This window comes from Medicago sativa, chromosome 3 (genome assembly GCF_051527215.1).
Source record: "Medicago sativa cultivar Bolivia chromosome 3, Bolivia_mono, whole genome shotgun sequence".
NCBI lineage: Eukaryota > Viridiplantae > Streptophyta > Magnoliopsida > Fabales > Fabaceae > Medicago > Medicago sativa.
Genome location: NC_140751.1, coordinates 73,180,119 through 73,207,634, shown reverse-complemented (window position 1 = coordinate 73,207,634; position 27,516 = coordinate 73,180,119). Strand labels below are relative to the sequence as shown.

At 31.6% G+C, this 27,516-nt stretch overlaps 2 protein-coding genes across 3 annotated transcripts; one reads left to right on the top strand and one right to left on the bottom strand.

The window, feature by feature from the left end:
- Window positions 1–7,561: 7,561 nt before the first annotated feature.
- Window positions 7,562–10,891, bottom strand: LOC146939988 (putative serine/threonine-protein kinase PBL23). Of its 2 annotated transcripts, XM_085753564.1 has the most exons (7): window positions 10,326–10,891; window positions 10,180–10,228; window positions 9,640–9,711; window positions 9,305–9,459; window positions 8,540–8,695; window positions 8,220–8,361; window positions 7,562–8,102 (listed from the first exon to the last, which is right to left on the bottom strand). In XM_085753564.1, exons 4-7 carry the CDS (start codon window positions 9,308–9,310, stop codon window positions 7,831–7,833), a joined length of 576 nt encoding a protein of 191 aa, XP_085609690.1. In that variant the 5' UTR covers window positions 9,311–9,459; window positions 9,640–9,711; window positions 10,180–10,228; window positions 10,326–10,891; the 3' UTR covers window positions 7,562–7,830. The 2 variants fall into 2 exon arrangements, with proteins under 2 accessions (XP_085609690.1, XP_085609691.1); XM_085753565.1 differs by lacking the exon at window positions 9,640–9,711.
- Window positions 10,892–20,586: 9,695 nt separating this feature from the next.
- Window positions 20,587–25,466, top strand: LOC146939987 (laccase-12-like). Its single transcript, XM_085753563.1, has 6 exons — window positions 20,587–20,755; window positions 21,094–21,245; window positions 22,248–22,492; window positions 23,233–23,361; window positions 23,960–24,901; window positions 25,037–25,466. Exons 1-6 carry the CDS (start codon window positions 20,642–20,644, stop codon window positions 25,165–25,167), a joined length of 1,713 nt encoding a protein of 570 aa, XP_085609689.1. The 5' UTR covers window positions 20,587–20,641; the 3' UTR covers window positions 25,168–25,466.
- Window positions 25,467–27,516: the final 2,050 nt, after the last annotated feature.

Here is a 27,516-nt window from a genome sequence, read left to right as displayed (position 1 = left end):
AGTATGAATATATGTATATATATATATATATATATATATATATATATATATATATATATATATATGATTAGTATAGTGTGATAAGTGTTTAAATTGTTTTGAGAAAATGATTAGGATGCTAATGCTATTAGAAACTGGAAGAAGCAAGCTAGAAAGTTGATTGGACAAGAAAATAACTACTAGTACACGTATGATTACATGCAAAATGTTCATGCATGATGCAATTTTTCCTTATTAAACTTGTATATGTGTTTAAGAATCTTTTTCCACCATTATTGAATTTTACTAATTTGGAAAAAGGTAAAGGAAGTTTGTACGGAAGTGTGTATTAAATATGTGACATTTATCATCTGCGAAGATAAAAAAAAATATATTCTGTATAGTAGATATGTATTTCTATTTTCTATAATCGATATAGGAGTGTAAGAAATTCCCTTAATACTAATAGTAATCTTTAGACAGTTTTTCACAAAATGAAATAATGTTTTTTTTAGTTAGGTAGCCTAGTGGCTAGAATTCACCCTTTTCAAAGTGAATAAGTGGGGTGTCCGGGGTTCGAACCCTGACCCTTGCATATAACAATGCATGTCCCTGTCAACTAAGTTATGCTCACAGGGACCAAAATGAAATAATGTTATTAACTAGATATGTATTTATAAATACAAGATTTTATTTTACAAAAATTGGATATAAAACTAAAGTATTTTATCAACAAGAGCTAGCGGAATGTGCTAGTCTCTTATAATGTAGCGAATAAATATATATGAAAATAAAAAACTAGTTTACTCTTAGGGTTTTTATTCTTCTTTTTCTTTTGTCATTCTACCCAAAAGAAATTGATGAGAAATTTTAATTTGTACCAAAAAAAAAAAACTTATGGGAAAGTGGAGGAACGCTTTGAGTGAATAGACATTATATATGGATAGATATACTTGTTTGGACTTTGGTATAAGGTCAATATTTGGAACCAAACTCTTGTTTCTATGGATGCTGGTCTGTATAGTAGTGTGCTTCACAAATAAAATAGTCTGTTACACGTGAAGAAGACGTTCTACATGATTTTAATATTTTTCTTGCACAAATACATTTTTTCATAAATATTTATGATATTTATGGATATCTCCGAATACCGATAAATACTGAAATATCCACTCAACATCCGCGATAGAGATATGCATAGGGAATGAATATCATTTTATCCGTTAGCCGATGAGTGCAATTCATGTTAGTATGTACTCGTTGACATCCCAAATTGAGAGTGACGAACCAAAGTTTACACACCCAATTTTGAATCTTTAATTAGGAAAATAACTACTGGATCACTAATATCTTTTTTTTTTTTTTTGACAAATGGATCACTAATATCTAGATAGCGATGATGTAATGATTCAACCATTTTTATTTTTTAAGTTGAATGATGCAAGTTTACGTAAATAGTTAAAAGAGAAAATTGCAGTTTTTAATACTCCTTCAAATGCTCGTTAATATTCCATAAACCATACGCCTTTATATCAAAAATATATCTAGATAGCGATGATGTAATGATTCAACCATTTTTATTTTTTAAGTTGAATGATGCAAGTTTACGTAAATAGTTAAAAGAGAAAATTGCAGTTTTTAATACTCCTTCAAATGCTCGTTAATATTCCATAAACCATACGCCTTTATATCAAAAATAGAATGCTGAATAATCGAGAGATAAAATAGTTTTTAATATCTAACAGACGTTCCAAACTAACCTTCAATTTCTACCTATAGTGATGCTAGTTTTTTTTTTTTGGATAAATGGTAGTGATGCTAGCTAGACATATATACTGAAAACAGCTGCATAAACCAATTAAATCAGTTTAATCTAATGTTTACGCCACCAAATTTAAGCTATATAGCGTGTTCAAGAGCAACTAATCTCTTTCAAAGAATTTTTTGTCAAATGTTATTAATTAGGTTTCAAATTTTGTTTGTGAGATGATCTAATTAGAATCTAGATAAGAATGAATAAATAAACTTATTTAAGATAGAATGGTGAGTCCAATTGGCTAACGTGCAAGGTTTTCAGATATTGCATATTTCGCAATTTCTGTTGGTAAGAAAGCTATATTCTGCTTGAAAAGGAACATATACATATGCTGGCCTTCAAAAGTTTGGAATATAAGGTATGATGGTTGTTTACTCAAACGAATTACATATATGGTGCATGCATAGTGTTAATTTGCCTAAAAGCATGGACTGAACAGTTGGAAACCGATAAAAATCACGTTATGGGCCATTGACTTTTCCTAGTAAAAGGAAGTTCACAAGGAGGAAGAAACATTATAGTGTACCGACCTAAGAGGGTTCATTTACTTTTACAAAATTATTACAAGGTTGGCTTGCACGTAATAGAAATGGGAATATTGAAAAAGGATAGGGTCATGTTTTCAGACTTGGATCCAACTTTGAGTGATGAACTTTTAAAGTAATAATGAAACATTTTTATTATTAATTTTTTTTGTACATATTTATTATTAATAATTTAATAATTAACTTTTTTACGGAATAATATTTTAATAAATTAATTTTTTAATTTTTTTCTTAGGTATAATTTTTTTAAATAACCTAGCTATGAAAAAATAACACCAAAGTGTTCTACATTAAAAAAGGAATATGAAGTCCTCGAGAGCTTAACTCAGTTGGTAGGGACAAAACATAACATAATATATGTAAGGTCCGGTGTTCAAACCCCGACCACAAAAAAAAAATATATATCAAATTACTCTTTCTTTTGACATGTCTTTAGGACCATGCCATAATATGACAAGCTTGTGAAGCCATTTTTCTCTCCTTTTTTTTAAGTGTTTTAATGTTTAAAATTAAACTAATATAATATTTATAATAATTTGAAAATTACATAAAAAATATTACAATTGTCTTTTAAGATATATTTACGATGTCAAATTGTTATCTATGCCCACCCCTGCCACAACCTAGACGTGTATGCATGTGGTGGGATGGGCTGTCGTCGTTATTCCTCTTATTCTTCTTCGTTTTTTTTGGTTTTGAGGATGTTCGACAGATGGTGGTGCAGAACTGCTATCTGGTTGCAAAATCTCAGCAAGTGTATGTAAAATTGTTTACTTGTTTCATTGTTTCCAAGCTGCCACAAGCTGCGAAAGTTTATTATATTGCAGAGAAGTAGGGTGTTACATTGTCTGAAGTAGGGTATTATTACTAGGGTAGGGCCATCTCTGAACTCTATTTACTATAGTAGTTTACTACAACAAAACAAAAGTAAAACCCAATCTATTTAGGGTTAATGTTGATGTTAAAATGTCTTACTTAAATGATCGACTAAACCAAATTGAAGGTTGTCTCTACCATAATGACACAAGAAAGATGGTAAGTTTTGACTATCGTTGTTCGACGATTGACTCAGAATGAAACTAGATGCGTTCGGTTCACCAGAATGAAACTCTAGGATTGTAAGTGTTGATTAACTAGATGTGTTCGGTTCACCAGAATGAAACTCTAGAACGACGACGATGTAGAGTCATGTAATTTCTATATTTAGTCAATATCGTTCGAAGGGATCGATCTACCTTGGTGTGATATGTTTATACTATTCGAGCAAGTTTGATTTGCCCCAAGACATATGAATAAATTAGGATATGCATGGATAAACTAAATGAAGAAATTTGTTTGTGTTTAATTACGTTGCCACAATTATTTTTGTTGTTGTACGTTGTTGTATTATGTTGGTGAATTTATGTTAATTATGTTATTGAAATTGATGTGGTTGAATTATGTTGTTGTTATTATTGATGTAAAATGTGATTCGCAAATTCTTGATCTTTCGTGTTCTCATAGATTTCAGATTCTATAATTTGAAACATCAAAACAAACTTCAGATTATAAAGTCCGAATCAGAGTAAAATGAGAAAAAAAAAAAAACTCATATTATAGTAGTGTGTGACAATGATACGTGGCTAACAAGGTATTCATGAGTTAGATTAAAGAATATACATCACTGTTACTCATATTATTTTAAAATTAAAAACTCATAAACCTTCTCCTTTTCATCATTTACATAATTCTTAAACCTAAACTTCAAACACTTCAACCCAAAAATAAAAATCCAAAATTTATCTTCACACTCAAACTCTTCAACACGAAAATGCATCATCCCCCACCCACATATGGCGCTCCACTTGCTTTCCTACATTTTAACTGACACCTAAGGTTTTCCTCTTTGTTGGGAGGGTTGTTTTAGCATACAAATCTGCTACTCATTAACTTAACACTGCCAAGTTGGACAAACCAAACTAGCAAAATTACTGTATATGTTATTTAAACTGCCTAGTTGAATAAGCTTAACTAGAAAACATCACGTCCAAGCAAGAATGTCGAAAGATTTCTGCTCTTCCCCCTGCACATTTCGCTCCCACCCAACTGATAAGACACTAATGCCAATGCGTTAGTTAAGTCACACTGTGTGACTTAACTAACGCACCTTGTAATTTATGCATGACTTAAGTAGCGCGGCGTGAGTTAACTCACACAGCGTTACTTAAGTCATTTAACAACAACACAAACTCAAACCTTCATTTTTCCAACTTCTCAAAATACGAATTTTTCCCCTCCAAGTGTGATTTTCTTCATTCTTGCACCATTCAAACTCAAATTCTCCCACAATATTAAGTAAGTGTTGCTTATCCTACCTTATTGTATTTTTTTGTTGAAATTTAAGATTTTTTTGAAGAAAAATAACATTTTTAGGTTTTTAGAAATTGGGATTGCATGTTAGTTTTGATGATTGTTAGTGATGAATTAAGTTAGGAATTGTATTTCAGATGTTGTTTAGGGTACAATGTTGTAGTTTATGGTTTAGAAATTGTTAGATTTCTTAGTTGTTTGAAAATTGCATTGTATGTGTTTGATAAAATGTCTCAATGATATTTTTTTTTTGTTTTTTGATTTGTTAATGATGAAATTAGTTAGAAATATGTTTGTTAATGTTGATTATAGTTAGTTAGTTTACGGGTTGAATTGTAGTTTACAGATTGAATTGTTGTTGTTGATTATAAGTGTTGTTGTTTGTTCAAAAAAAAAAAAGTGTTGTTGTTGTTCAATTGTTGGAAATGTTGTGCAGATATGTCTCGAAGGAATACGTCTCAGAGACCGCCTCAGATATCTCCTCGGACCTACTTCGGGTGGAAAACTTGAAAACGGGAGAAAATGAATTATGATTCAATTCAACTTTTTACACTAATTTGGGTGAAAATCAAACCGGTTCCTATAGAAATAACCGATTCTGAACCAGTTATTAACCACACTGAACCGAATTAATGGTTTTTTTTTTTTTTATAGAAAGTGGTTTTGTGAACCAAACCAAACCATAAATTTGGATCCAGTTTGGTTTGGATCAGACCAATGCACACCCCTACCTTGGATTGCTCGACCCCTAAAATAAGTCGATGGAGAGATATCTTCTGATAGAAAAAAAAGGTGGTCGGATCATATATCCCATTAAATTTTGTGCAATGGAAATTAGGTTCCGATAAATCAAAGGATTTTGCGCAAAACTGAGTCTCTCATAAACCAATTTTCGATTGAAAAATCAACTTATTTCAATACTCCCTCCGGTCCTTATCATAAGAAAATTTTCAAAATTTTTTTTGGTCCTATTTATAAGAAAATGTCACAACTTTTAAGGTGTAGTTATTGTTTAAAAGACTTTTCTACCCTCATTCAATGATTCTCTTTTTAATATTAGTGGGTGTATTTAACGTTTCACAATTTTTTATGAGGGTATATTTGTAAAAATATTTAAAAAGTTATATTAATTAATAATTACATTGGTTTTGATGTTTTTTGGTTTTGTTTCTTATAATAAGGACAGGAGGGAGTATAACAATTGCTCTTTAGAAACTTAGTAAAGGTTGAACGGTAATTAACTACTCCCTCCGTTTCAAAATGAGTCGCTTTAGCCAAAAAAATTCGTTTCAAAATGAATGTAACTTTCAGTTTCCAATGCAATAATAACATTTTCTTTTCAATTGTACCCTCCAATTAATATTCTGCACACTACTTCCAAAGTATTACTTTTAAAACTAACCAATAGTTAATAAGGATAATTTGGTAAAATAACCATTCTCTTTCTTTTAATCATTGTATTTCTTAATATGTGTGTAAACACCTAAAACGACACTCATTTTGAAACGGAGGGAGTACTATTTAACACACTTTTTTAAATTGGTCGTACCGATTCAAAAAGTACCTTACCCAATCTAAAAAGTGTTGTTCAGTGGTGCTGTGAGGAATTGTGAGAAGCCTAAAGAGCAATTGTCACAAAGTATTTACACTTAAAGCATGACCAAAGATGGGCCACTACAAAAGACAATACAAAATGCTAAGTCCAACATGTTAACACGAACTCTCTTAATCTTATACTTTGAGCATGAGTTCTATATAAATTAGTGAGACTCATGTGTAATTCACTCATTAAGAAAGTGGGTGTAAGAAATAATGTTAGAAAGAGAACATTTATGGCATTTCTTTTCCTTAGATTGTCTTTATAAAAAATATATTCCCACTTGCGAAACTACAAACACAATTGCACATCATATTCAAACTACAAACATTGTTGCATGCTTGATCTCATCTTAAAAACACAAACGTGTCAGATTCTTGTGGTGGTTGACGGCAACAATAGAAGGGAAAATCATGGATTTGTCACAAAGAATATGCCAGGGAAGTTGTAGACGGAGGATGATGAGGTTGGGTTGTGTTTTGCAATGGAGAAGGTTTGTTTTCTTTGGAGAAGTATAACGCCGCTGGAGAGAGCAACTAAAAACGTGAGAATTCTCATTCGCGAGACTTTCGTTATAATTTTTTGTTGCGAGATTTAGCATTATTCATTCTATGATACAATGTTGTTAAAAAAAAACTAGATGATACAATTGGGAAAAAAAAATTAATATTGTATTGAAATGTAAATGCTAGTTGTTATAGAACAATTTTTTGTGAAAATATATCAGTTATCACTACTAGAAAAATCAATTTTAGAGAGGGTAGAAATCCGTCACTAAACTACCATAATTCCCTCACAAACGAATTTAGTGAGGGATTTAGTGACGACCGGCAATCCCTTAAGAATATTGGCCTTGCTAAATTTTTGTGAGGGATTTTGGTTTCCGTCCCTAATTGACACGGTTACAATCCGTCCCTAATCATATAAATCCGTCACTAAATATGAACTAGAAATGTGCTAAATCTTGGACAAATCCGTCAGTAATTAGTGAGGGATTCTGGTTCCCTCTCTAATAGTGAGGGACTATTCCATCAATTTTTACCAGTATTTCCGTCAGTAATTAGTCACGGATTGGTTTTCCCTCTCAAATTGTGAAGGCATATAACACTAATAGTGATGAACCTGAATTCCCTCACTAATTGAAACAGAAATTTGCATCACTAATGTAATGTTCAATTTCCTGCCAGATTTCATTAATTAATTATATTCATATTTTAACTGCATTTACTATATTAAACCATATTGAACATGTTGGAAATATCCAATAAAAAACACTTGATAAATTGTCTTCATACCCATCACAGACATTCATCACCATAAAAGTCATAAGGAAAATGTCAAGAAGTTTACAATTACAACCATTGTTCCAACTCTCAAAATACATGAAGAGTCACAAGGAAACTACTCCTCATGGGGCTGCTGGTTCTAGTACCATTAAACAATAATTTTTTATATGAGGAAACTACTCAAAGCAACACATATAAAAAAAAATAATTAAGATACACTAAGAGACTAAACAAAATAATGTAAAAACAGATTGTGAGTTATGAGTCATACTCGGGGGCAACATATCCTTGAGTGCCTAAAACACGAGTTGAAACATGTCCACCGATTCTATCAGGTCCAAGCTTTGCCAATCCAAAATCAGAAACTTTAGCATGGAATTTTTTGTCCAAGAGGATGTTGCTGCTCTTGAAATCTCTGTGAATCACTGGAGGACTGACATGTTCATGAAGATATTCCAAACCCTTGGCAGCTTCAAGTGCTATTCTTAACCGAGTTTCCCAATCTAGATTAACAGACATGACACTGGAATCTACAATAAAAAAATTCATCAAAATCAACTCCAACATTACAAATAACATAAATTGGTAAAAAAAATAGCACCATCTGTAAAGGTGCAAACACAATTTGTGCGCATTTTATTACTTACTGTTATTGCTGGCAGGATAAAGATGTTCCTGCAGACCACCATTTGCCATAAATTCATACACCAGCAGCTTATGATTATGATCAGAGAAGTATCCAAGCAATGCAAGCAAATACGGAGAATGCAACCGATTAAGCAATTCCACCTACAATGAGATGCAATTAATCAACCAATTCTCAAAACAAAATGTCTTCCCAGGTCACTGATCTCTATCGAATTCATCGACTCAATGCCGGGGAAAGAAAAATCATTATGATCCATATTCTACAAATTTTATTGGTTTGATAACAAGGCAAATCAAGTGCATACAAAAATGTACAAACCTCAAATTTAAACTCTTCTTCTCCTTGCTTTCCTGCCCGATCCATTAATTTAACCGCAACCTTCCTTCCATCGTTGACCACTCCTCGGTAAACAAGTCTAAATCCACCAGGACCGACTACATTTGACTTGCTGAAGGCTCCAGTAGCAGAATGCAGCTGCTTGAAAGTGAACACCTTAAGTCCTTTCTCAGTAACAACTTGTAGGTTTGAAAAATCACTTTTCTCAGTAACAACTTGTAGTAACAATATTGTATATACATCACATTCCAATATACAAATCCATATGTGACAATCATTATCATTCATACTGTACTATAAAATATACAATTATTTTGGTTGAAAAAGTATAACAATTAACAAGTTGAATTTGATGTCCAAGGTTGAAAAGGGCAGGGTGGCAAAAACAATTTTCACTTCACATATGAAATACTCCAAATTTTCAGACAAAAAACAAGCACATGCAAACAGCACAACCGACACTCATGATTATTGAGAAGGTGTATCGGAAAAAAATTCATGTCCCTCGTAGAAAATATATTAGTGTTTATAGAGATAGACATTCATCACCTTATAAACTGATTTTGTAAAAAAAAAAAAAATTATAAATGATATAATGTTAGTATAATTTCTCCTTTGTTGGGATTTGAACTCTCTAACTTTAACTTCTCAACTCCTTTGTCATATGGCAACCCCTTAAAAAAAACTCTTTTATCATATGTTGTAAGGATAAGTTAATTAAACTCAATGCAAAAATATAATATTTACCTCCATTTTCTTTTGGTGATGCTGGTTCGTCCTGCTGCTGTGATCTGTTGATCTACGAAATGGGGCTGTTGCATGTGTGCTTGTTGTTGACAGCAGTCCGGATTTGAGAGTGCAGGGGCGCTGTCTGGCACACACTCCAGCTTCTGTCCTGTTTCCTATCGTTTGTAAAAGACATTCTATCAAATTATGAGTCAAAAATGAGACACATTATAAGACATCATGACTATATATGCAACAAAGTCCCATAATTCTCAAGGACAAAAACCAACATTAATCTCAATTGTGCACATGTAAATTTCTAGTATCATCTATACCAGCCAGTGTGATAAACTTACAAACACTGCGACAATAACAAACTTAATAAGCGGATGCATAATCAGCTGCTTTCTCATCAACTTATTAACCACCTATAAAATAAATAAAGTTATTTTAAAAAGGATACTATTATACGATTAAAACACGTAAAGAAACAAAAAAGTAATAGCATAAACTAGATTCATAATTCACCAGAAAAGGTTACTTCATTCAATTGAAATCTTGTTAAAACTTACAAATGCACAGAACCAAGTGAAAACCAAAATAAGAATTATAAGGAACAATCACATGTTCCAATTTCACAGTCAAAACATAATACACAAAAGAGTGCTTCTTCTTCAACGTTCAAGTGAGCACAAAATACTAGAATGGTAGAGAAAATAGCAGAGAACAGAACCAACAGTGTAAGACATTCAAAAATCTAATCTAAAACAAGTCTCATACTACCAATCTTCAACAAAATCAAAAGTGAAATAAACCCATTCTTCAACAACAATCATTCAAAATACAAAATTGAAAATCAAAATTATTAACAAACAAAAGGAAGGGTTTGTATTCACCTGTTTCAGAGCAACTTCGATTTTGGATTCAGAAATCTGAGTGAGTTCACTGTAACCCCCCACAAAACCCAAATCATATAACAATAAAATAAAAAATAAAAAATAAAAATAAAATAAAAAAAATCTGAGATTGAGAGAGAGATTACCGTGAGTTTTGAGAAAAGGAAAGATTTGAGGGAACGATTCTGGAAGAAGGAAGGAGGTTCGATTTTGGTACTGAGGTTTGATTTCAGTGAAGATTTGAGATTTGATTTTGGTATGATTTGAGAAAGATTCAGTGAAATTTTGGTTTGATTTGAGGATATGAGGATTTAGGAGTGATTTGAGGAGATTCAGTGAAGCTGTTTGGAGTTCTATTTCTGCATTTTTGGAGCTAGAGTTCATAGGCTGTTTTAGGATCGTGAGAAAAATTGAGGAGAAAAATTTGAGTTCATAAGCTGTTTGGAGTTCGATTTGTGCATTTTGGAATTTGATGTCTGCACTTTGGAGCCAAAATTTGGGGAAAAATTTTTAGGGTTTGTGAAAAATAGAGGGGGAAGATTTCAGTATAAGAAGAGGGAAAACGAAAACGTGTAACAAGGTAGGGGAATAATTTAGTTTTCTTATTAATATCAATAATTGTTAGTGAGGGATTAATTTCCTCACCAACTATGTAGTGGACATTAGTGATGGCTTTAGTGAGGGAATCGTTAGAGAAGGATCACTTCCATGCCAAATTCCGTTACAAACGTTAAACTTGTTAATTTGCTGAGGGATTTAGGGACGGATATTTTGTGAGGGATATTTTGTGAGGGATGTTTAAACCATTCCCTCACCAATCATTGGCAATTCAATTTTTGTTTTTAATACCGTAATCCGTCTCTAAATCCGTCACAATTAGTTACGGAATTTTGTCCCTCCCTAAAATCCCTCTCTAATTTGCATTTTTCTAGTAGTGTATTTTGTGACGGACAAAGTAGATGGTTAACTTCAATGTATTTAAAACAATATTTTGTACAAGGATGACCGTTATTATATAGTACGTGAAAATAGAGTGATTGCTTTGAAATGAAATATTCATAGAATCTATTGTGGCTTTTATGAATCACAGGCCTAAATCCAAACTATTTAGGCCGCACTCATACAAATAGAAAAAGAAGATAGAAAGAGAAGAATAGTTTCTTTTTCTTTATTTTTAAAATAACTAAATGAATTAGATTTTTTATATGTGTGTCTAAATGATTAAGATTTGTGTTTTGCAAGGGAAGATTTGTGTTTTTTTAGGGAAACAAACTTACTTAATTGCATCGGCAATCAAAGGATAAATACATGACGGTACATCAGTAAACAAATGTGAGCTAACATAAAATGTGGCTACTTTCGCTAACATGTGAGAGTTTTGAAAAGAAATTTAGAGAATTTGCTTATATGCATACATTACACAACCAAATTCTATAATATAACCACTATACGAAAATACTCAACGACCTTCTTGGAATCTATAACAAAATCATTATCAATCTCAAAGTCATCTTAACGTTGTGTGCAACCCAACGACTTCTCCCACCTCAAAATCACATAAAGTTGGGAGAACCAAACGGTCTTTATCAGTACAAATCGTCCTTCATCAAAGATTATTCTATGTATACTATTTAAAAGTAAACATATTTCGTAACGAACAACTCTTATAGTCACAACCTTATATAAAAACTTACATAGTCACAGCTCAAAATAAAAAATATTCGAGTAAACATACAAATGAAAAAAAAATTAAGAGACATTTAATTATATTATTTTTTCATCATTTAATCTATTTGTCTTTAGTCTTTTTCACATCTAAATATGTTCAGATATTTTTCATTTGAAATGGTACGTAACAAGCAAGATTTGCTCATCCTTTAAGAGAGCGTGAGCTTTAAGAAAGCCCAAGTTTAGAGACAGAAGAACATGATGGAATTGTGATTTGCCTTCAATTTGTCTCTAATTTTTTCGGGTGAAATTAAACATTTTGCGGTGGAATTTAAGTTACATAAGAAGTACGGACCGGCTTTTTGTTTGTTAACCACTTTTAACCAACCATGAACATGGAACCAAAGAACCCACTGGTGAGAAGTGAAACATTTGTTATTGTTATTTTATTATTGTTTTTAGCTACAATTACTAGTCTTTTAAACACTCAGTTACTTATTTATATTTTTTATAGATAATTAGTTAGAAGTGAGACTTTTGTTGTTTTATTCTTATTTTTAGTTACACAAATATTAATTTTTGGGACATTTACTTATTAATTTTTTATAGATAAATAGTAGTAAATTATTATTATATTAGTCTTTTAGATTTGAATTTTGTACTTTGTGCTTTTTTTTTTATGCGCTTTAATCCATAAAACAGACCTACCTATTTATATAGTTTAAAAAAAAGCTACCTATTTATATAAAATAAGATTCACTTATTTTTTTTGTCAAAAAGTGGCACTTTTTTTAAAGCGGCTAATAAGTTTACGTTGATAATGTCAAAAAAAAATTAAACACGTAATTAACTCATTTCATGTAAAAGTATTACATTCTTTCAAAAAAAAAAGTAAAATTATTACATTGATTCATAAAGTAGCTCTACAATATTATATATCAATATTGTTTCCCCTAAAAAAAAATATCAATATTGTTTTTTTTTTAGGGAAAAAATATCAATATTGTTAGATAGGATTAAATGTATGTATAAGTTTTGACAAAAAAAAAGTATGTATAAGTTTGTTTACATGTTTAAAAATTTAGCTTAGTTGCTAAGAGACATTGTATAATACAGTAGAAACTCTTTAAATTAATATTCGGTAAATTAATAAACTCTCTAAAATAATAAATTTGTCCGGTCCCGACTTGGGCCAATGTAAAAAATTGAAAAACTCGATAAAATAATAAGATAATAATTTTTCGGGAGATCCCTTTATAATTTTCGGTCCCAAGAAAATCATAAATTAATAATTCATAGAAACTGAAAAAAAATATATTACACTCTATTGAACACTTCCTCTTGTTTACATTTACTGTACTTCAAAAGTCATTATTGATTTCCAATGTATATGAACACAGTAGTTACTAATTTACGTTGAGTCTCAAGGTTCGCTGCAACGTAATTCTAAGAGGCATAGACTAATTTGCCTTTTTGTTTGGTATGTACAGTATAATTACTTAAAAACTCCTTAAATTAATAACTATTAATTTATCGATAAATTAATAACTCTCTAAATTAATAAATTTCTCCGGTCCTAACATTGTTAATTTATAGAGTTTCTACTGTATATATAAGGATCAGAGTTCAAATTCAGATATCATACTTGTTCCTCTTAAATGTGAATTTATAGCCACCAGATTACATCATAAACAAAGTTTGTTTACCTATATCATAATCAACAAACTTTACTTGTGTTTAAATAAGTGAAACAACTATTTCAAATGAAAGTTTTTTTTTTTTGTTGAGGTATATGAAAGTTGAAAGCCGACTTTATGGAAATATTTAAAAATACAAAATTGTAAATAATAATAATAATAATAATAATAATAATAATAATAATAATAATAATAATAATAATAATAATAGTAAAACATGTTAAAAAAATATAAAAATCAAAACAAAAGAGATAAAAGAAATATTGATAAAGGAGTTGCTTTTTTCATTTTTCCTGTGAGAAAAGGGAATTTTAATTTTCTTCTTCCTTCTCATTTTGTTGCATCACTTTTTAAATAATTTCCTGATTATTTCTAACAACATATACTTGTAAGTTGTGATGTAGATCCTATTTCAGCATTTCTTAAGAACGTGAGAAAGTCTGTAATGTAACAAACTCTACCAACTTTATCCGATGAGCGTATTGGTTTCTTGATCACCTATCAAATCTTAACTTGGTTTCCTTATTAATTGTATTGAGATGCTTTCATTTTCACAGTCCTAACGGTTTTCTGAAATCCAAAAAATATATATAAAATCTAGTGGCTTTGGATAGTTGTCGTCATTGACTAAGATGCTTGCTTTTTTTTTGAGGGAAGACTAAGATGCTTGCTGGCATGTAGCAACCAATTAATTCTTTATGCTACACTTTATAGGTGCAAATCAAGGCCTGAGATAACTAACTGTTAGAGGAACCATTCACATCATTCCGTGCTAAATAGTAAATACAGAGATTGAAAATGATAGACTACCATATTTGACTCATGGGAGATTTTATTTGACTTTTTGTATCTCTTCAATGGTAAACTTGTTTGCTTAAAAAAAAGTAAAATAAATCATGTGTCAAACAATAAAAATAAAGTTTAAAAGCATTAACATTTAGGAAAACAACTAAAATCACATAGATGGTCTCAAAAATAAAAGCAAGGTTTAGAACAGTGAATCAATTATGACATGATTTTTCAACGATATAGAGAGATATATAACTTTATACAACTTCGTGGCAATTAGGTGGTCTTAAGGGTTTTCCAACTCAAACCATCACGCTAAGTGTGTGGTGACATCCCTTCCGGGGTGCACTATTTTCACAACAGTTAGCATGCACAGATTTAGGTTAGGTCTCAATAACTCTTCTCATGGAGAACCCACTTGGGTTGGCCTAGTGGTATTGGCTTGGGGCCTGGGAGTGTGCTCCTCGTCGTGGTCTCAGGTTCGATTCTCACCGGTGTCGATTTGGGTGGGCTAATTTAGCTTATTCTCAAAAAAAAAAAACTCTTCTCATGGAGAGTGAACCTTTTGCATATGACAAGAAATCTAGATAGATATTTACCCTTGCGTTCAAAGATCCATGTTCATATCAAGCACTCTTTCAAGTTCCCATCTCTTTTTGGTCTCACGGACGTAACTTATACTCCCCCCGGTCCTATTTACAGGAGACAATTTACTTTTTAGATACATTAAATAATTTATGTATTTGGTTTAGGTTCTTGACTAGATACATACATTATTCAATGTATCTAAAAAGTCAACTTTCTCTTGTAAATAGGACCGGAGGGAGTATTAAGCAAACAATTTCATTCCTATCTCCTATGAGTCTGAAGGAATTTGACAATAAATGTAAAAGTGATCAAATTTCACTTTTAAAGATTATCATTAAAATAGTTTGTTTAAAAGAAGTTTGAAGCTGTAACGATCTTTAATCTTATGCAAATATAATCACAACATCATGCCTAAATCAATAAATGGTTTTAACTCATGATGAACCTAACCACGAAGAAATAGATGAAAACATAATAGCTAAATTAATAGAGAAGTTAAAAGTTAAAAGATGATTACACTGCAAAATAGAAAGAGGTGAGCCTTTTACATCACCCACCTAAGTAATCACAACTCTAACTCACTAAGAACCAGCACTCGTGCTCATATATGGAGGAAATGAGATGGAGTGATAACTTTAGTGGCTGCTAACCCTAGTTGGACCTTGACCGCTCAATTGAAACCAACAAATTTTGGACCTTTGAAATCGACATGTGGTTGTCATACGGTTCAAGTCCAACCACTGAAAGTTGTGCCTTTTGGTAATATCTCCTAGAATATGTCCTTGTCTTATTCTCTTGGTCTACAACATATTCTTTTATTCCTCGTACTACAATCATTGGAGACAACTCATCAAACTTCGTCCCTAAGAAACGACAGTCGAGGGACCCAAGAGTTCGTATGAATTTAAGTAGACTCGATTCATAGATTTATAAGATTAAGAAAAATAAAATAAAAACAACTATTTCAAATTCTGTAATAAAATTGTTACCCAAATAAACTCTAAAATAAAACGAGCAAAGTAGAAAAGTATGTAGATAAGGTATTAGTTTTTTCCTACTAAACAGGGCCGTTCCAACGAATTTGGAGGCTCGGTGCCGGAAGTAAAATGAGGCTCATTCATACAATGTGTTTTGGAAAGGGGAAAACGCTAATTTTTTTTTGAAACTGCATATATTTCAAGTGCCAAGCACCAGAAGTGCACTAAATGGCAAACTGTTACAACAGATAAAATAAGGTGCCCAGCCTACTATACCAAAGCAAACAGCGGCAAAGGACACAGCAGAAAAAAAGGCCAGCAACAGGAAAGAAACCGAAAAGCCATACACCAAAAGAAAAATAAACAAAATCCCTCCCAAAATACCGAAACAGCAACAGCAAAGCATGCTACAACAACATAGGAACTGGTATGTTAGTGGGGGGTATTAGGCTGTAAATATTTTTTGGAGGCCCATACCTTGGGGAGGCCTGGTGCTATAGCGCTGCTTGCACCCCCAGGGTCCGGCCCTGCTACTAAAATAAATCATAAAACATATATGTTAATGTCTTTAAACATCCAAAGCTTATGTTAAATTTTGTTCTTTGTCACAATCGTTGATGACTCTTAGTCATAATATGTATTATAGTGTTTTATAGATTCCTTTTGCCATTTTATTTTAGGATTTTAGAGGTTTCTAGTTGAGTTGCTGATAATTTGAGAAAAATCTATCTTGTATTGAAAATAATCATTGTAAGCCGTTGTATTTTTCCAAGAAGACAACTCTGTAGGTAGTCAGTGTCTGTTTGGTGCTTTGTGGATGTTACAGAGGTATAGGTATGGAGACTACTCACAATGAAGAAATGAAGTCCATACAACTTAATGAAATTTTAGCCCAAGTCCAAATACTAAGTCAAAAGGTTGTTTCTTCATGAGAGTTGAGAAATGAAAGCCTAAAGTCAATTTCACCACTTGACCATGTGTGTAACATAACGCGCGTGACATGTAGATTGTAATGAAGAAAGAGATTTTGACTGGTAGTTATGCGATGAGCGTTACATCCTGTGCGACGTGCGTACATATCAAGCAGAAGAGGTTGAGTACAATGCACGATGCACAGGGAGGTCTGCGCGAGTCTGGAAATTTTCCTACTTATTCAAAAGCAAATGTTAACTTGTGTCCTCAAGGATACATGTTAAGAAACTTATTACAGAAATATACGTATTAAAAGTCGTGCAGTCAACTTCTTTAAAGTTACATTTTCATGTTTTCCAATGCAAAATTGTTTATTTTAGGTTCCTTAAAATGTGCCCTTAGGGCACAAGTTAACATGACCCTTTAGTAGTGGCTAACTTGTTAGATTAAATTTTAATGATGAACCATTATGGTACTATTTGAACTATATAATCTATGAGTCCTACTAATGCAATTCGAGACCTGCATTTGTTCAATATAATTTGTGTTTAATGCTCTTTATTGCCTGATCAACTATGAACTACTTTGTCCCCGTGAGCTTAACTCAGTTGGTAATGACAATGCATAATCATAATATATGCAAGGTCTGAAGTTCGAACCCCGGACGCCAAAAAAAAAAAAGCTATTAACTACTTTTAAGAGTGTTGATTTGAAAAGTTGTGATGCCCTAAACCTTAAAACATCACACTCTAGACCAATCACCAACTTGATCATCAAAATATTTGCGGGTACACCACATTCTTCGAGCAGCTGTCAACGTCCTCAGTCTTACCATCGTCTCTCATATTATCGAGCTAAGTCCATATTCTTAAACACCTTAAAGTTTTGTTTGATATTGATACCTCATAAATAAAACTTGTTTAACATTTGAATTTATTATAAAATAAATCAATATAAAAATATGACATGATATTGAAAAGTTAGATCAAAGATACATACCCAACAAAAACTTCATGGATACCATTTGTTCAACAAAAATAAAACACAAAAATGCATACGAGTGTATTTGGTATGATGATATTTATTAAATTGCTTTGGATCAAATATTTAAAACAATCATTAGGAAACCACCACATCCTCATAATTCAACCAGTTTTTAGATTCAAAATCCTTATGTGTTTCAACCATTTGAAAAACGAAACTCAAAATCCTTATATCACCTAATTAAAGTTGTTCACCAAAAAGAAAAATCACCTAAAGATATTCGTCAAAATTATTAAATGATACGTGGCGTGTACATCCAATCCAATTCCAGGTACATATCTATATGAACTCAAAAAAAAAAAATATATTCCAAGTACGTATCTTTGAAACATGAAATGCAATGCTTGTGCGTATAATTCTCATCCATGCATAAAATTAAATTATATTGGACAGGCCACCTAATTTTATACATGAGCTATATTTTTCATAAGCATCTCTAACTAAATTCTTGTTAGATGCAATCAAACCATACTAAGAAATTTCTTAATATAATACTTTGTTACACCTTTTTAAAGTCAACTTTTCACATTCAGTTGTTTTCTACTTTCAGCAAACTTAATCGATCAAACTTACTAGCTAGCCCAACAGCATCCAATCAAATATATGAATTTATGTACCTATCAACTAAAAACCTCATTGTTCCGCAATATTTTTTTTCTTTTAATTAATTTTACCCGTCATTTACATATCTTTATTTGCACATTTCTCACTCTACCCAATCAAACAATTGAATTTTCTTTACATATGTGGAGATATACAATTTTTGGTACAAGTTTTTTTTCTTTATATTCTTTTCAATTTTATCATTCATTTATAATTATTTTATTTAATGTTTTGTCATTCTTTATCTAACAAAGAGAAAAGAATAGGAAAAGAAAAATGATACGTGGATAAAAGCATTTCCGCATTCATGTTGATGTTAAATCAGAAGGTTGTGTTACAAGATAGACTACCAACTAAATAGAATTGTGGAGTAGAGGTGTAATAAAGGATGTACACTAAGAATGTTGTGTAGTGTCTTAGTGACATAGAATCCGCTAGGCATATCCGCAAATCCTAGCTCAACTGGCAAAATGCCGAAATTGTTAGGCCGGATGCCATGACCGGGGTTCGAACCCTGGTACCTCCACTTGTGTGTGTGAGTTTATAATGGCTTTGCCATTTCTTCTATCTACCAAAAAAAAAAAAAATCCGCTAGGCATTTGTAGAACAAAAATATTTTGCATTTAGACACACACATTATTCATTTATTCTAATAATAGCATTATAAATGATTTTTTCTCTTTTATTTTTTTTTAACTAATGAGTCTAAGCCTAAATATAAAAGATTTATGTTTGTGTCCAACCAAATGTAGCTCGATTTTCAAATGTAAGAATATTCAAGTTTTAGGTGGAGGGGAAGGATTTTCTACTTTTCAACATGTGTAAGGGCAGGAAAAGGAAAAGTGTGTCTCATCTCTTGTGGTTGACAATGACTTTGTGTATTAGGTTAGAGCGGAACAATGTTTTTTTAACGCCTAAATTGACTAATTCTACATCGGCGGTTGATCGAATTAAGCATATTTCTAAATCTTGTTTTAGATGTAGCGTAGTAATAAAAAACTTCATATTGGTGTTTTTTTTTTTTTTTACAATATTCGAATTGGTGGTTGAATCCACTTGGTTTTTTTAATACTAAATACAACGGATAATGAGTTTCAAATATCTTTTCTACGCACATTAATAAAATATTTGCTAAAAAGAAGAAAAATGAGAAGGTTATGTGTATGGTGTACATGTCAAACAAAAGAAGATGTGTTTTAGACCTTCATCTATCAAACTTTTCTATCCTTAAAAAAAAAAATCAAACTTTTCTATATTCTAAAGTCGATTACCTTTTCATCAAACGACTGGACGACTTAATGAGATTAATTTAATTCACATTCTCACAATTACATAAACAAGGAAAACGTACTCAAGTTGGACTAATGCAAAAGTGGAACTAGATCTTCTGTCACATAAACTCTTTAACTACAATTAAAAACTCCCTCTTATCCAAATGTCACAAGAATTAATTAAATTAAAAGAAAGTCGTCTATTTGTTTAACGGTTTGCACTAAATTAATTACATGTTGTTTTCTGCAGGTGATGGATAATAGTTAATCAAGCTGGCCTCACCATATTATATTCTCTTATAGAAGTTCCATATAACTTGCACAATTTGCAAAGAATATAAATTAAATATACAAGATAACCTTTGACCTTCTCTCAAAAAAAAAAAAAGATAACCTTTGACCTTTGTACTTTGCTCTTTTGGTTCGGTCTTTTTGGGATGTTAAACTTTTGCAATTAAAAATGATACTATAAGAAAATGGAAGAAATAAAATATGGGAATTTACTTAGTAATATGTCACGTGAACAATAATTCGAGTTAAAAAGAATTTGACCTATATATTAAAGAAAACATCTTGATTGGTAAACAAAGTCTGAAAATATATAGTTATGCTTTTCAAAATTCAACCTCTAATTGAAGACTTATGAAGCAAGCATTTATGAACTTGATTAACTAGTGGGTGCAACAAACTATCATATGGGGTAGAACTAAGTTACTTAATTTGTTTATGACTTCGAACTCAACCAAATATTATTTGTGCCAACCTTAAACAACATAATCTCTCTCCTATTCTTCAAAAAACATAATCTCTCTCCTCTAACCTCTCCTATAAAAAACACTCTCTCCCACTCTTATTTGCATTGCAACCTTAACTTCACATTCACACTAAGGTAGTGCTCATTGCATGCTAAGAGATGGAGAGTGTTAAAACCAATTCCAAATACTCATCCATCTTCATAGCTATTTTTGTTCTCTCATCTTTTGCATTGACTTTAGCACATCCCAAAACTCACGAGCATGAGTTTGTTGTAAGTTCTCTAATAATTTTATTTCTCTTTTTTTCTTTCTTTCTATTCTAACATGGATTTAATTTATATACACTCTCAGCGTAAAATTGTTTTACATTATCAATCATAATTGGATGTTAATAAAGATTGTTTGACTTTAATCTTATATATGTACGTCTATGATCACACATATTCTTAAGTGCGTCTATGATCATACATATAAATGATTGCAATTTGCTGATAGTGCAAAACTTTTTATACCGACTTATCAATCTTTTTGCAAAGACGGTGTATACAAATTAAACTTTTATGATATATTCATGCACTTATTATTCTATTTTGTAATTGAATATATATAGGTTGAAGCAACTCCAGTGAAGAGGCTGTGCAAAACACACAACACCATAACCGTGAATGGGCAATACCCCGGTCCAACCCTAGAAATCAACAATGGAGACACTTTGGTTGTCAAAGTCACTAACAAAGCTCGTTACAATGTCACCATTCATTGGTACTAATACAATCATTTCATAGGCTAGCATTTTAACTTCATTTCCTTAACATCATATATAATTATATATAGTCCTATACACACAAACAAAACAGCATCGTACATGCATGAAGTGAAAGTTTTAAACCCAAGCAATCAGTTATGTGGCTTTATTTTTCCTTTATCACGGTGAAAATAAATATATAATTGAGAGTGGACTTTCAATTTACTAGGAAAATGAAACTGCAAAAAAAAATATTAGAGACTTAATTAAAGAAATAAAATATATCTAAGTTTTTAAGTAGTGGTGTTCATGGCCTAATCAACCAGATTACCCAACCTAATCCGAAGTGATTGGTTCAAGTTTTTGATAGTTTGTGTTGAATCGAAACCAACAAGATCAAATTTAAAGTTGTTTGGTTCGGGATATGATTTTATGATTTAAATCCGCGAACCCGGACTCTTAAAAAAATATTCTGTTTTTGTTAATGTAGTTTTAAATTTTTATGAATTGATCTAAAAGTAGTTTTTTTTTTTTTTTTGTGGTGGCCGGGGTTTGAACCTCGGACCTTGCATATTTTATGCATTGTCCCAATGAACTAAGCTAAGCTCACGAGGACGATCTAAAAGTAGTTTTATTTAATTCAAGTGTTTTTGAATTAAACTATAATAAAATTTAATCTCGGTATTGTAATTTTTATAAAATAGATTGTCATTATTTATATAAATTTTTTAAAAAATGATTCTTTTGATATGATGGTCGAACCCAAACAAACTCGTTCATCAACGGGGTTGCTTTGGAATGGGTTTGACAAAAAAGTTCTTGACGTATAATGAGTTTGACCATAAAAGACACAATCCAACCCATAAACACCCTTCTAGTTGATTGTTAAAAACACTAAAATTGAAGACAAATTTTATTATTCATTGTCTCTAATTTCACTTGATAAATCAACATTTTGAAGAGGAAATGGTTTGATTAATCAATGATTAATATTGATTGTGTATTTGTGTGTGTTTTAGGCATGGTGTTCGACAAATGAGGACAGGATGGGCAGATGGTCCTGAATTTGTGACTCAATGTCCCATTCGTCCTGGAGGGAGTTACACCTACCGTTTCACTGTTAATGGACAAGAAGGGACACTTTGGTGGCATGCTCATAGCTCATGGTTAAGGGCCACTGTTTATGGTGCTTTAATCATTCGTCCTAGGGAAGGAGAGCCCTACCCTTTTCCTAAGCCAAACCGCGAGACACCCATTCTTTTAGGTAATTAATTACACTAATACTAATTACCCTTTTGTTACAATGATAACATTTGATGAAAACATGGAGACAAGAAAATCAAGTTAGTTTACTTCAAAAAAAAAAAAAATCAAGTTAGTTGTAATTTCTATAGCACCAACATTTATCGAAGATGCATCCGATGTATGACCGATACTAAATATGACTGCATTCAATTATTATTATTATTATTATTATTATTATTATTATTATTATTATTATTATTATTATTATTATTATTATTAGAAAAATATATCTTGTGTCTTTAGGGCATAAGCTTAAAAAACCAAATATATAAGTTTTTTTTTTTGAAATTGTGCATTTAATATCTTAAAATTTTTAAAAGTTATCCATTCAATATTAAGTTTGTCTTTTAATTTTATTTTTAGCATTTTATTTGTTCTCTAGAACACAAGTACTTAACATGACCCTTATTATTGTTATTGTTGTTGAGAGTGTCAACACATCAGCGCCGTATTCTATGTCTATATCTAAATCATTGTCATTGTTTTAACATGTTGTTGTGATAGGTGAAATATAGATGCAAAAGGACCATAGATTTTTCCTTTATTTATTTATTATTATTATTATTATTATTATTATTATTATTATTATTATTATTATTATTATTATTATTATTTTTTGTTTTACTTTTTAGATAAAGATTATGTATTTATGTTTATGATGACGACAAATTAATTAGCGGTGAAAATAATGATGATTAGGGGAATGGTGGGATGGAAATCCCATAGATGTTGTGAGGCAGGCTCAAAGAACTGGAGCAGCACCAAATATATCTGATGCATACACTATCAATGGTCAACCTGGTGACCTTTACAAGTGCTCTAGCAAAGGTAATTCATAACTTTCTTAATTTTTATGATTACAATTTTTTTTGGTTAAGAAATTTGATGATTACATTAAACATGCATCACATGTCTTGTTATAATAAATAAATTTTTGACTTTACAAAATATTTGACATAATAAAACAGGAGATAATCATAAAAGTGAAATGCTTTAGAGAAGAAAACAAAGACTCTAAAGCTCATATAACTATATGAAATTATTAAGAGATATTTCAATGACTTTATCAAACAAATGGTCAATGGAGTTCCTTTTTTTGGTACAGGGTCTATTATGACGGGACCATTTGTTTATTCTTATTTTTAAATTAAAATATTTGATTTTGATTGCCTAACAATTTCTTGAACCAAAAATTTAAATCATAGAAAAAGCTATCATTTTTCTAAATAGATATTTAAATAAAAAGCAAAAAAAGAATACATAGTTACACAAATCAAATGATTCCAATCTTTAATTTGAGATCGATTGATTTACGAATCTTTACGGTTGATTTTCAATCGGACAGCTAAGATCAATAACTATGTCACACATTTTCAACAATACATGACTAATTTTCTTATTTTGACATGAATGATTGAAAATGCAGGCACAACAATTATTCCAATACATTCCGGAGAAACAAACCTGGTTAGAGTAATCAATGCAGCGCTCAACCAACCACTTTTCTTCACAATTGCCAACCACAAACTAACCGTGGTTGGCGCAGATGCCTCTTACGTTAAACCCTTCACCACCAACATCCTCATGTTAGGACCCGGCCAAACCACCGATGTCCTAATACACGCAAACCAACCACCTTCCCAATACTACATAGCTGCACGCGCCTATCAATCCGCCCAAAATGCACCATTCGATAACACCACCACCACAGCCATTCTCCAATACCACAATTCAATCAAAAATAAACCAATCATGCCACCACTCCCTTCTTACAATGACACCAACATAGTTACTAAATTCAGCAGAAGCTTTTTTAGTCTGAGAAAAGCTGAAGTCCCGACCGAAATTGATGAAAATCTCTTCTTTACAATTGGTCTAGGACTCAACAAGTGCCCGAAAAATTTCAGAAAAAGAAGGTGTCAAGGTCCTATTAACGGAACACGCTTCACTGCGAGCATGAACAATGTCTCTTTTACTCTTCCAAACAATATTTCCATTTTGCAGGCTCATTACCACGGAATCCCTGGAGTTTTTACCACTGATTTTCCAGCAAAACCGCCCGTTAAATTCGATTACACTGGCAACGTGAGCCGTTCGCTCTGGCAACCTGTTCCCGGGACTAAAGCTTACAAGTTGAAGTTTGGATCAAGGGTGCAAATTGTGTTGCAAGATACAAATATTGTTACTCCTGAGAATCACCCAATTCACCTTCACGGGTATGATTTCTACATTGTTGCTGAAGGATTTGGAAATTTTGAGGCTAAGAAAGATACTTCAAAATTCAACCTTGTTGATCCACCTATGAGAAATACAGTTGCTGTACCTGTCAACGGTTGGGCAGTTATCCGGTTTGTTGCGGATAACCCAGGTAATTTTTTTTCTTCCAAATTTATACTACTTCCGTCACTAAATATAAGATCAATATAAATCACGTGAATTAAGAAAGTCAGTTGTGACATTAAATTAAATTTGTTGATAATTAATAATGTTTTGTGTACTATAGGTGCTTGGATTCTGCATTGTCACTTGGATGTTCACATTGGTTGGGGTTTGGCTACTATCCTATTGGTAGAGGATGGAGTTGGGAAATTGCAATCAATACAATCACCTCCACAAGACCTGCCTGTCTGTTAGGATAATTAAAAATTTCATGAATTTATCAAGCCTAGTAATAAGGGTCTTAATTTTTATTTAGTTTGGAAGTTGATTTTTTGCCTTCCTGAATTTGGGAAGCTTTTATGTTTGATGAATTTTTCTCTGTTTTTATTTCCTTTCTATTCAGAGAGTAATCGGGTTTAGAAATAAGGATGTAAGGTCAAGTGGTTTCAACCTAAGATACCATCTTAATAGTCACAAGCCCGAGTAGAACAATTGATGTTATATAAATTTTTCCTATAGTTTATGTTACAAATATATTGGAAGTTTTTAATACATATGCTGTCTCTATTGTTATGCCTACTATAATTATGATTTAATTTGTAAGTTCGGAAAACATACGTCACTGTGATTTGACGGGTATGTATTTGAGAATTGGGGATGGAGATGGGAAAGTAAAACTCGTCCCTACCCCGCCCCATTGTATGTCTGATTCTCCGCCTTACATGTTACATTACTCATTCATTTTCTATTTGTTATGTTTGTTCCCTTTATGAAAACTTAGGGCTTATTTTACATAGCTTTATTTGTTATCCATTCGCATTAAATCCAACTATTTCATTGCTATCCCTTCACATTAAATCACAAACATAAACACGAGACACTTAGATACAGGTAATAATTTCAAAAAAGTAATTAAGTGTAATCACATGTGTTAGTGTTGGATATTGATATGTGTTGGATATTAGAAATGTGTTTGTTTTGACGACGTGTATGTGATACATAATTTGCCAGTAATACTTCACCAAAGTAAGTAGTTTTGTTTTAATTGTACTTTTAATACTTTTTTCTTTCTTTCAAGTAACTTAGCGACTAAAAATTCATCTATTAAAGATGAATTAGTGGATTGTCCGGGGTTTTGAACCCCTATCACTGCATAATACAATGCATTGTCCTTATCAATCGAGTTAAACTAACCGAGACGATACTTTTAATACTCTGCTCATGTCTATTTGAAAGACCCACCTCGAAGAATATGATATATTGGCTTGTTAAAAAAAAAAGGCTTAATAGCAGTTTTAACACCCTAACTTTTCCAAAGTTGCGATTTTAGCCCCCTAAGAAAAAAAATTACAAAACCGCCCCCTAAATTTTGCACCTGTGGTAGTTTTGGCCCCCAAGGCCAATTTTGACTCGGTCTACATTGACGTGGCACCCTAAGCGAGGTGCCACATGTTATTTTTTTGGCCTTGGGGGCCAAAACTGCTACAGTTGCAAAACTTAGCGGGCGGTTTTGTAGTTTTTTTCCTTAGGTGGCCAAAATCGCAACTTCGTAAAAGTTAGGGGACGAAAACTGCTATTAAGCCAAAAAAATAATACGATATATTAGTTTGTAGAAATCTTTAGAAACAAGATTTATAGTACTGTGATTGAATTTCATCTTCTAATATGCTCGAATGATTTATGATACGGAATTTTTATAAACTGTTATAAGTCTCTTTTTTTAGTAACTGTTAAGTCTCATAAATTGAAAGATTAAAATAACTTAATATTCTTGTACCAAAAAAAAAAAAAAACTTAATATTCTTGTGTTTTTTAATTTCTTGTAAGCTCAATCTTCAAGTTCTGAAGTCCCAATGGTATCTCTTGTTGGTTTTGGACTGAATGAGTTGGACTTTCCTGAGATAAGGCTATTGCATATTTAAACTGATCATGTGCATTGTCAATTTGATAAAAATAATTCAAGACCTTTGTCTTGCTTGGGTGTAGGTTGCTAAATGTCATGTATTGGTGGATTTCTATAGCTCTTTCAAGTGTCATAACAGAGGGACGAAAGAGGAGTGAATATCAGTCTATCAACATCGAACTTTTTTCTATCTTACCAAAGTAATGAATAAAAAAAAATAAAAATTAAAAACTAAAGTCAATCAAATCATAAACTAACAAAAAAACTAAAAAAACTAAAATAATATTTATTTTTTAAACTGATAAACCACAAGCGCATCAACAATACGAAATGGTACATCAAACAAAATACAAGAGGCACCATAAATATGCGGCCACCCCACCCAAAAGACTAAACCACATAAGATAAACTCCAAAGGTATAAAATAGCACCACGGAGGAAAAAACTTAAAAACACCCATAACTAAGAAACCGTCTCAATAAGCAACACTTTGGATTTCAACATCATTCATAGAATAAACAAGATGATATCTTAATTTATTCAAACTTCAATCCCAAAATACCACCATAATTTCCTCTACAATTTCATCAATCTCCTTAATACCAATATTAAAAATTATGTCATTTATAAATTTTTTAAATCATCCAAAGAGTAGCATGCCAAATTATCAACCATCCCTTTTAGAGCTTCTTATCCCTCAC

Coding starts and splice junctions, on each gene's coding strand:
- LOC146939988 (XM_085753564.1), bottom strand. Junction 8,362..8,539: donor AAGAAGAGTTTAAATTTGAG/GTTTGTACATTT, acceptor ATCTCATTGTAG/GTGGAATTGCTTAATCGGTT. Junction 8,103..8,219: donor TTATCCTGCCAGCAATAACA/GTAAGTAATAAA, acceptor TTTTTATTGTAG/ATTCCAGTGTCATGTCTGTT.
- LOC146939987 (XM_085753563.1), top strand. CDS start 20,642: ATGGAGAGTGTTAAAACCAATTCCAAATACTCATCCATCTTCATAGCT. Junction 20,756..21,093: donor CTCACGAGCATGAGTTTGTT/GTAAGTTCTCTA, acceptor GAATATATATAG/GTTGAAGCAACTCCAGTGAA. Junction 22,493..23,232: donor CGAGACACCCATTCTTTTAG/GTAATTAATTAC, acceptor AATGATGATTAG/GGGAATGGTGGGATGGAAAT.